The sequence below is a fragment of the Falco rusticolus genome, chromosome 19 (assembly GCF_015220075.1).
Source record: "Falco rusticolus isolate bFalRus1 chromosome 19, bFalRus1.pri, whole genome shotgun sequence".
In the NCBI taxonomy this organism is placed as follows: Eukaryota; Metazoa; Chordata; class Aves; order Falconiformes; family Falconidae; genus Falco; species Falco rusticolus.
The window spans coordinates 3,465,836-3,476,431 of record NC_051205.1 but is presented as its reverse complement, the minus strand read 5'-3'; the positions used below and the strand labels follow the sequence as shown (position 1 = coordinate 3,476,431).

The 10,596-nt window shown below is 62.8% G+C and overlaps 1 protein-coding gene across 1 annotated transcript; it reads left to right on the top strand.

The window, feature by feature from the left end:
• Nucleotides 1-1,611: 1,611 nt before the first annotated feature.
• LOC119140042 (inhibin beta C chain-like) lies at nt 1,612-4,680 on the top strand. The gene is made up of 2 exons (XM_037371062.1): nt 1,612-1,975; nt 2,829-4,680. The coding sequence occupies exons 1-2, from the start codon at nt 1,678-1,680 to the stop codon at nt 3,587-3,589; spliced, it is 1,059 nt and encodes a 352-aa protein (XP_037226959.1). The 5' UTR covers nt 1,612-1,677; the 3' UTR covers nt 3,590-4,680.
• The last annotated feature ends 5,916 nt before the right edge of the window (nt 4,681-10,596 follow it).

Genomic DNA, 10,596 nt, shown 5'->3' with positions numbered 1-10,596 from the left:
CCACTGAGCATCTGTGCAAGTGAGGGCGTGTGCACTGTGAGCATGCACCGTGCACCTGTGCCTGGATGAAAGTGCCATCTGCTCAGTCCTGCTGGTGCCCAGGCAGCACTGCCTGCAGCTGGGGCTCACAGCCCCTGTGGGAGCTGTGCTCCCAGGCCAGGCTGTGCCCACTCTTTCCTCCCTGTTGACATTCCTGGGCTATTCTGGGAGCTGCCAGCAGGCCCAGCCAGCTGAGAACTTTGCCCCTTGCATTGTGGTTGCATCATCTCTGGTGGGTGCTTTTTCCCAGACAGCCCACTCTATTTACATGTCACCTTTGTGGTTGGCCAGAGGCAGGCGCTCCTTGTGGTCAAGACCTTGGAGTCAGCGCTGCATGGCATGGTGGGCACAGGACGTGCCTGAAGGGCTGGCTGGGCTTCAGGTTCCCACCGCACTCAGTGGGTTCCCTGCTCTGGCACAAGAGCACTGTGCTTTCTCCTGCTCCCCCAACAACGTGGCGCCTTGCGCCACTTTGGAGAGATTTCTACAGGACCATGCCCTGGCTCAGACTGTGCGCCCTGCTCTAAGTGTGGCATATGGGGCCAAGCATCCAAAGAACATCTTCAAGTTGACGTGACACTGGCTGCCACTTCATGAGCGCTCAGTACATACAAACATCCATTTTAATTTGTGGGGACGAGAGGGCATAGTATACACCTTCGCTGGCCCTGCTCAGCCCCGCCTGGGGGTGATGCTGGACCAGGCAGTCCAAAGGCTGAGACTCCCCAAACTCATCACATGGTAGGAGTGACAAAAGCCCAGAGACGTGAACAGTCCCCAGGGGGCTGCAGGGGTCACCCTGGTCACTGCCCCTGATCCCTACTGGGTCCTCTGTCAGCAACAAATGAGACTGGCCCTGCTGGGATGGCGAAGGGGGTGCCCGGGGGGCAGTGGCACTGCGGGGGCCAGACTGTAGGCTCGGTGGGCAGGCAGGTGAGGCCGGGATCCATCCGGCAGGGTGCTCTGGGATCGCCCCTTGCACCCAGCCAGGATTTGCCCCAGCCCTTTGCTTCCTGAGGGTTTTGGACCAGGCAGAGGTGCTCAGTGCCCTGCATCCTCCACGGTACCTGGGTCCCTCCGCACCCCTGGGCAGATGCTGAGGTGAGCTGCAGGCGGGCAGAGCCCATGCACACACACGTGTGCAAGTCCCTTGGGCACACACCTCTGCATGTCGCACTATTTGTGCACGCCCCTACGAACCCTCCTATGCACAGACTCCCGTGTGCGCCCCCCCCCCCCCCCCCCCCCCACTCGCGCATAGCCCCCACAGTGCCCTCCGCGGGCCGGGCCGGGGCTGGATGCAGATGCGCAGCCCCGCTCGATAACCCCTCCCGCGGGGACCCGACGGCCTCGCACGGAGCTGGGAACGGGGGTCGACGACTGCGCCCGGCTGCTTGTGGGAGCCCCCTCCCCCGCGACAGCGGGACGCCGCCGTCTGCCACCCGCCCCCGCTGCGGGGGGGGGCTAATCCCGGTAATCCCCCGCCCCGGCCCCGGCCGCGGCCCGACGGGACGGGACAGGCAGGTGAGCCGGCCAATAGCGGGGGGGCGCCGGGCCCGCCCCCGGCCGCAGGTGCCCAAAGCGGGCGGGCGGGCCGCGCTGCTCCCGGTGCCGGCCCGGTGCGTCCCGTCGGTGCCGATGGCGGCGCGCGGCGCGGGCCCGTGGCTGCTGCTGGTGGCGGCGGCGGTGCTGTGCGCGGCGGCGGAGCCGCGCTGCTCGGCCTGCGCGGGGGGCGCGGAGCGGCGGCTGCTGGAGGAGGCGGCCAAGCGGCAGCTGCTGGAGAAGCTGCGGCTCCGTGAGCGGCCCCGGCTCGCCCACGCCGTGCCCCGCGCTGCCGTAGCCCGCGCCTTGCGGCGGCTGCAGGCGGGCGGTGCCCGCCGGGGCCCCGACGACGAGGTCGAGCAGGGCTACGAGATCATCAGCTTCGCGGAGCCAGGTGGGTGCGTGGGAACGCCAGCGGCCGGCCGCGAGCCCCGTGGTCACCCACGCGGCCCCCGACGGCCGGGGTCCCGGTGAATTGGGCTGTGCCTGGTGCTGGACCGCGGGAGACCCCGGGCGAGCTGCCGTCGTGCTAGCCCCTGGGGTAGGGTCTGCCTGCCCTGGGCTGTGGTACCCGTGAGGATGTGCAGCCCCTGAACCCCGGGGTGCTGCAGCACCCCCAGGGCCTTGGCCATCCCCTTCTCCCAGCGGGCTGAAGGTGCCTGGAGCCGCGAGGACGGTGATTAAATCATTAATTAATGCACTTGCTGCACACTGGTGACCTCCGGGTGCTGCTGATGCTGGAAGGCTCAGCTCTGGAGGAGAGGTGGCCCCTCTTTCGGCATTGGCCAGTTGAGCCCCCCCACCTGAAGTGCTGCGGTGCCTGCAGGAAGGATGGGGGCAGCCCTGGGTGCCTGGGGCTCGCAGTAGCTGGACCTGGGAGCTGCAAGGGCTAGTTTGCAGGGGAGGGGGAGGCAGGGTGGGTGCAGGCTGGAAATACTCTCCAGCCTCACAGTGTGCAGCAAAGGGAAAGGGCTAGGCAAGCCAGGTGACAGCAGGTGCTCCCTGCCCTGTTCTGTGCCCGTTCCACCAGGCAGGGTGGGACAGTCCCCCGTTCCAGCTCCACCTCGCTTTGGGTAGCATTCCATGGAAGGGAGGGGGACAGACTGAGGGCTCTGTGGAGGGAGGGAAGTTTGTAGGTCTTTCCTGAGAGGAAGCTGAAAGAGATTGGGCTCCATGTGCAGGAAGGTAGTGCAGCCTCACCTTCCCTAGCATCCTGTAGCATTCATCTCATCCTTTTCTCCCCTCAGAACCCACATCTCCCTCTGGCTTGCGGCTGCAGTTCCAGTTCAGCCGTACACAAGACCAGGACGTTCATATCCTGCAGGCTCAGCTTTGGCTCTACCTTCGAGTCCCCCGAGACCTGGTAGCCAGCCTCACCCTGAGAATCTTCCTTGCTGGTGGGGAAGGCGATTTGGTGGGGGGCAATCGCACGCTGCTGAGTGAGAGGCGCCTGAGCGCTAAGGGCAGTGGCTGGCGTGCCTTCACCCTCATGCCTGCCCTGCAGAGTTTCTTTGGGGGAGAGCACAGGACCTTGCGGCTGGAACTGGAAAGCCATGGGGATGAGGGTGATATTACGGCAATAGCCAATGCCAGCTGGTCCCACCAGCCCTTCCTGGTGGCCAAGGCAAGGGTACGGGAGACAGGGCACCATGTGGCCAAGCGCAGCCTCCGCTGCAGCCAGAACTCCAACCTCTGCTGCCGCAAGGACTACTATGTGGATTTCCGTGACATTGGTTGGAACGACTGGATCATTAAGCCTGAGGGCTACCAGATAAACTACTGTGTGGGCCAGTGCCCTCTACATGTGGCAGGCAGCCCCGGGATGGCCTCTTCTTTCCACACAGCTGTCTTCAACCTTGTCAAAGCTAACAACATCCAGGCATCAGGGCACTCTTGCTGTGTGCCCACACGACGCCGGCCACTCTCTGTCCTTTACTTTGATCGCAATAGCAACATTGTCAAGACTGATATCCCTGACATGATTGTTGATGCCTGTGGCTGTAGCTAGGGTTGGGGGAGCTGTGCTGGGTGCCCCCATTCTCCAGGGCTGTTTATCTGGGGGGTCGGTGGGGGGTGGAGGGAAGAGCTGGAGAGCTCCCTTGAGCTGGAGTCAGACTGTGGTGCAACGGATCCTTCGGAAAGGGTGGGAGTGAGGGAGGGAGAGGGTGTCATCAGAGGGAGCAGGGTTTGTCTCCAGAGAAGAGCACTTGGGGCAGGCGTCGCTGAGGACACACGGGGCAGAGCCAAGGCCACATCAGACTGCCTGAATCTGAGCTGTGGGTGGTTGGTGACTCTGGGCATCCCTGCCCTGAGTGGCAGCATCCCTCTGGTCCCAAGCTGATACCACGTTTCTGGTGGTCGTGTTTCCCCTCTGTGTGGGGTGAGGCAGCCCTGCTTTGTTCACATTCAGAGTGTCTGGTGACAATTTGGGACTCGGCCTCCTTGAGAGCAGAGTGGGATGCAGGAATGGGTCCGTTTCCTCCAGCTGTGAAACTGGAGAACAAGAGCCAGTCCTGCTTTTCTCCCCTAGTGCAACAAATCTTCCTGCATCAAATCTGGACCTATTGTTGGGAACAGATGGAATGAGGCACAAATAACAGGCCTGGAAGATGTGGATGAAGGGTATGACTGTCGAGAGCCTGAAAACCGCAATGACTAGGCACAGCCCTCTGTTTCCAGGAGAGCATGGAGCTGTGGAGGATGATTTTGCTTCCTGGCCAGGTCCTGTGTATTTCCCCTTTCATTGCCCTGGGTTTTGTGCTTTTCTTCCCTGCTGCCCATCCCAGCAGTCAGCTCTCTTCCAGCCCGGTGCCTCCTTACAAGGAGGTCTGACTCAGAATTTGCCTTTAAGACCATACTAAAGGTACAGATTTTTTTGTACCTCTAACTTTGCAGCTATTACTACTCTTATGGTAGAGGTTTCTGCAGCTCTTGGGACTCCCTGGTGCTCCGTCCTGTCTACCCACCTCTCTACTGAAGATCTCACTCTGCCTCTGCCTTCCTGATACTCATGTATGCAATGCACACACATGACCTGTGTTTTTAATTTATTTTAATACTTTGGTGTGGCTTTGCCAATAAATGGGTGGAAATGCAAAATCCAGGCTCTGATTGCTTTCTCCTGGCACTGCCTGTGTGGATGGGGTGGGGGAAATGGTCCTGCTTGGGGCCAGAAGGTCCTACTCCTGGCCCAGGCCCCTCGGGCTCTGGCTGGGAGGATGCTGGGCTCTGGGGCTGGAGCAGCAAGCCATTAGCAGCTGCGGGCAGGACTGCTCTGCTGGGGGGTCGGGGAGCTGCGGTGTTTCTGGGGGTCCCTGGGTGCTGTGGGGTGTTGCACGCTGAGACCCTGTGCGAGTAGGGCTATACAGGGGGCTCTTCCCTATGGATGGGCAACCCAGGGATTGGGCTGGGAGCTGGGTACTACCTCACTGGGGGCTGGAGCGGGGTGGCCCATAATATGAGCATCAAAGAAGCTGTTTCCCAGCAGGGCAGGCATGGCTGGGGGGCATAGCTGTTCTGTGAAGATGCTGTTCTCCACCTGGATCAGTTCCCAAATGGAGCTCAAAATAGCACAGCTCTAGGGGCTCTGGCCCCAGGTGGGTGATCTCGAACAGTGAGCCAGAGCCCACCCCCAAAGGCTGTGCCCCTACTGCAAATGCCAGATTATACCCTAATCATGTCTCGCTGATCTCCCTAATCCTCTCTCATATGCTCCCCTAAACACCACCTGATGACCCCAGCCTCAACCCCACAGACTCTGGCAATGAATGAGGTGGTGGGTGATGGGGAATCGCCTGTGTAATTTGGGGTGAGATTCTTCTGGAGTTGGAGGCAATGCCCCCTGCTCATCCCTCTGAGATCCCACATGGCTGGCCTGGGTCCTTGTTGCGCAAGCATCTGCTCAAAGCTCAGTTTGGGGCTGTTTTATCTGGGGACAAACCCACTTGCTTTCCCAGCTTGGCCCTGTGCTGCACCCTGCAAGTGGACAAAGGGCAGCTTTCATCAGGCCGCCACAGAGGGCATCCCCCCACGTGGCAGGGGCAGCGTGGCCATCACCCACGCTCCCCAAAATATCTCCGCCTGTGGGGAACAGCCTGCAGGATGTGTCAGCCTTCTGGGCACTCGCACAGCCCCAGCACGTGCGTTGCTGACACAACAGGACACCTTGTCCGTGTCTGTGCCCCCCAGAGTGTGTGTTGCCATACACATGCCGGGAGTTGCAGCTGTGGATTTCAGGTAAATGCACAGGGATGTGCACAGTGTCTTTATAGTCGCCCTGCTCCTACTCTCCCCCGCATTGGCACTCTTGTCTAGCCAATGCAACTGGGGGAGGTGGGGCAGGCAGGGAGGTATCCCACAAAGACACCAGATACCGTGTTTTCCTTTGCCAACAATGCAGCATCTTCCCTGTTGCAGTGAATGTATGTTTCCATGTGTGTGTGTGGGAGGTTGTCCACATGCGTGTGCGTGATGTGCTGACTCACTGACACACTGACACGCTGACCCACCAGCCCAGAGCCAAGATGCTGAGCTGGCTGTGGTGGTAATGTTAAGTCTTTAATCTGGGTGATCATCTGGCCCTGCTCTGAGCCAATTTAACTTTCCTAAACAGGAGGCCAAGATTAACCGTGGGGCAGGGGATGTGGCAGGGCTGGGGGTCCGGAGGTTGAGAGCTGTTGCAGGGGGAACTGCCCAAGCATTGTTTGCGCCCAGGGGACTCAAAGCTGGTGGCAAAATGGACCTGGGCCTGTCTGGCCATGCAGATGGCCCCTTGGGAAGAGGTGGGTGGTCTTGGGACAAGTCCCCAGACCCTGGGAGGGAGGCCTGGCTGGTCTATGGCGGTGCGGGCAGTGGGGTTGGCCCCACACTGTGCCTGGTACCCAGGCTGGCCTTTCCCAGCAGCTTAGCTGAGGTCACACTCAGGGGTAAATCTGCTGAGCCGCTTATGCCTCTTACAAAACGGGCAGGCAGGCAACCCCTCTCACCTGCGCCCGCTACCTTGGCCCTGCCTTGGGGCTGAAGCTGTGGGACTGGATCCACTGCAGCGGCCCAGGGGGCATCCCAGGACACAGCTCACTGTTCTCCCCTCCTGTGAAGGATGGGGGAACTGTGCCGCCCCCCTACCCTGTGTGCTGGGGCCTCGCCAGGGTACAGACACCTCCCCACCTGTCGCTGGGTTGGGGGTGGCTGGCAGGGAAAGGAATGAGACTCAGGCTGGGGCAGTGGGGACAGGAACGGAGGCAGGGAACAGTCTTTGGCAGGCCACGGCCACGGCCAGGAGCTGAGCTGCCTCCTGAAATCTCTCTCACACATTACAGTATGGGATTACACCCCATGTTGTCCCCCTGCTCTGGGGGTCCCGCACATCTGTGGAGATGGTGTTTCCCAGACCTGTGGCGCCGTAAAGCAGCTCCTGTGGTGCACTGGACACCTGCAGTGCATGATGGCACACAGGGGCACTGGGAGGACAGGCTAATGCCAAGGAAGGCAGAGCGCCCACAGTGGGGGTAATCCTGCTAAGAGGCTCGGAGGTCAGGCTAGATGTGTGGCGCAGCTCCCGTCACCTTTGAAGCTCATACTAGACGTGCAGCAGCATCCTAGAGAGCAGGGTGGCGCCACTGGGAGCTGGGAGCAGCTGAGCACCAGGGCAGGGTGAGAATGTGCATGCCCCCACAAAAAGTGTGTCTGGGGTCACCTGGGGAGGTGGGCATGCACAAGGTGGGGCATGAGCTCCCTCCTAGCAGGCTCTCGTCCCACAGGAGCCCCCAGGAACAGCCCTTTGCTAAGCCCTACTCCTGGTCCAGCCCCACTCCAGCCCTGGTGGTCCTGCTGCCCTGTCTGCTCAGGGCTGCAAGGGTCTGGGAGGCCACAGTCTCGGGCTCAGGGCTCCTTCGTGGGCTGCCCAGGCAGGGGGTTCGTGGCTTCAGATTCCCTTTCCCAGAAGTCAGGGAGCGAGGACTAGGGAAAATGGGGCAGGGACAGAGCTGCAGGAGAGAGCAGGGTCCCCAGGCCTAAGTAGGTCTTGGGGAGGTCATCCTGCCTCCCCACTGTGCCCTGTTGGCATTGACACATGCTGTCACGTTCTGGCTAGGTACAAATGGGCAAAGGCCACTTTCCCTGAAATAGCTGCTTGCACCTGGGGCCACACTGGCTCTTCCCCTACATTTAGTCACTGTAGGGAACTGACCTTCATTGTAAAAACAAACAAGGAAAAGCAGTGCTGCTGGGTGAGAAATTTCCTTTAACCCCCCGCCCCTCCCACCCCTGGAGCTCCCAGGCCTCATCTTCTGTTCTCGCTCGGACACCCTCATTGCCTCCTGCTTCCCTCAGTGCAGGTACTGCCACTGCCCTGCTTTCCCTTCACATGTGACAGGACCTGGCTACCTGCAGACCCTGTGAGCTGGGTGAGGCTAGGCTGTTCCAGGGAAGGGGGACTGGCTGTGCAGACTGGAGTATAGGACCCATTTGGGGAAGGGACCAGAATGCTTTGCAATCTGCTTCCAGAGCTGCTACAGCCCCAGTGCTCTGCTTGCCTTCTGTACAATGATACAAACGCAACACAGGACTTGACTTTACCCTCACAGGGATGTACAGCTGTGGTGGCAGCTGAGGGGCACCAGGCTGTATGCAAATGACAATCACTGTCAGGCCCTTGAGATGGTCTCAGGCCCTGCAGTGCTTGCTATCCTCGCCACCTCCACCACTGGTAGCCCTGGAACAGTTGATGGAGTGGAGAAACATCTAGGTGGCAAGTAGGAGGCTAAAGGTAGGAGGTGGTGAGATGGCTAGGAAAACTGCTGGGACAGCAGTCAGGCTATGGGCCAAGGGGCAAGCAGCCAGGGAAGCTTTCGGGGTGGGAGAAAGCTTTCTGAGCCACAGACATTGTGGCTGAACAAGGAGGCATCAGGGGAACCCATCAGGGCAGCCCCAGGAGGATTGCTGGATGCCTCAGTGGCTTGCAGGATGGGGAGGCAGGATGATTTCCAGGTGGAAATGAGAGGGCTCATCTCCTTAAGCAGCTGAATGGGATCACATGCAAAGGGAGGGCTAGTTTAGAGGGAAGGAAGGGGCTGCAGAGCATGCCCATGGCGGGCAAGATCACCCTAGGGGTGGCTTGTGCCCAGCACCTCTGGCTCCTTGGGCAGACACATGGGTTGCAGCTGCCCTGGGGAGAAAGACCCGGTCCTCACCTCTGTCTGACTGCCCCATTGCGGTGGGACCTGGTGGGCAGGGTGGTGAGGGGGCACAGCAGGCCTGGGAGCACCCCGGCTCTGGCCTTGCAAAGGGGGTGAAGATGGGTGCGTGTCCCTGGCTGGAGGAAGAGCCCCCAGCCCCGCTGCCCCACTCGCAGAACCCTGTGCACTTCCACGCAGGGGCCACAGCAGCCCCCAGGCTGGCGCCCTCCCCGCCGGGGCCAGGGAGCCCCCCTGCTCCAGCTCTCTTGTGAGGAGGCAGCACCCAAACCCCTGCGGTCTCCCCGTGGGTTCAAGGGAGGGCGGTGCGAGGACAGTGATGTCCCCTCCATGCCCGGGCCCGCGGCGCGGGGGAAGGGCCCGACCGGCCCGTGGGGCGAGGGGGAGCGCGGCCCCACCGGACCCCGGGGCCGAGCCGGCGCCCGGCTGGGAGCGCGTGCGGCGGGGAGGCGGCTCCGCCCGTGGCCACCAGGGGGCGCTGCTCCGCGGACCGCCGCGGACCGCCGCGTCCCCGCACCCCCAAGTCCTGCACCCCCGGTCCGGGGGTCCGGCCCCGCACTCCCCTGGTCCCACAGCCCCCGGCCCCACACCCCACTCCCACAGCCCCTGTCCCCGGCGCGCTGGCAGCACGTGTGGGGTCTGGCCGGGGACCTGACGGGATGCTGGGGGGGAGGGGGGTTCTGGGCACCCTGGGGTGTCCCAGGGGGATTCGTGGTTCGCTGCTGGCGTTGACTCCCCCCAGCCGGCTGCGCTCCCACCCGTGTGGCAGCAGTGCCCCGGGGAAAGGTGGGGACCCAGGTGGCAGAATCCCGCCCCACAGTGTCAGGGCCACCAGCTCCTGCAAGACCACTCCACGTGGCCCTTCCAGACCAGGGGCGACGTTCTGAGTTCCCTGTTGGTGGCAATCCCCTCTCCCGGCAGCAGCACACACCCCCCCCCCCCCCAAACCACACACCAGCTCGGGGGTTCCTCAGCAGCGCCCTGGGCAGAAGGACTGGCTGAAGCCACCAACCCCCTGCGTCCCTGCCAGGGGTCTCTCGAGGGAGATGGGGTCCCTCTTGCTGGGTGCTCCCTCCGGTCCCAGTCCTGGGGTGGGTGGGCTCTGCTCAGCAATGCCCGAGGCACAGGCTTGGCCAGACCCCCTGCGGCGTCTGGGCGGTGTGGGGTGCTGGGCCCCTGCTGGGAGGTGTCAGCCCTGCGATGTCTCCTCAGCTGCCCCTGGACACCTGCCCTGGCAGCCTTGGCCTCCCCCTGCCGGGGCGATGGCGGGTGCAGGCCCCTCGGTCCCTGTGCTGGGTGCGAGGCACCTTGGCTGGTGGCTGCACGTCCCTTGTCATCTGGTGCTCGTGCTCCACACACAGGTGCATGTGGGGCGCGTGCGTGTGTGTGCATGCGCGTGGCTGTTTACATGTGCACCGATGATGCCCGTGCGCCTGCTTCCACGCACGATGCACGCCGGGTGTGCAGGGGTCTCCGTGCGCGTGGCCGCTGCCCGCGCCCCGTGTCTGTGCTCACGCACGTGTGCCCCCACCTCTGCCCGCACGCGGCATGTAAGCGCTGCCTGCGTGGACGCGAAGGCGCGCGGGTACCCGCGCAGCCCTGTGCACGGCCGGGGGTGCGCGTGTGCGCCAGCGGCCCGCGTGCGGGACCTATGCGTGCGCCACGCACCGCGCGCGTGGGGTGCGCGCCGGCCCCGCGCGCGGGCAGGGCCGCGGCGGGCGCGCGTGTCCCGCGCGTGCAGGATCCATCCCGGGTTTTCGGAGTGGCTGGAGCCGGCGGCGCTCCCGGCCGGGGTCTCCGTCCCGAACGCGCTCGGCGCCGC

Coding starts and splice junctions, on each gene's coding strand:
- LOC119140042 (XM_037371062.1), top strand. CDS start 1,678: ATGGCGGCGCGCGGCGCGGGCCCGTGGCTGCTGCTGGTGGCGGCGGCG. Junction 1,976..2,828: donor CATCAGCTTCGCGGAGCCAG/GTGGGTGCGTGG, acceptor TTCTCCCCTCAG/AACCCACATCTCCCTCTGGC.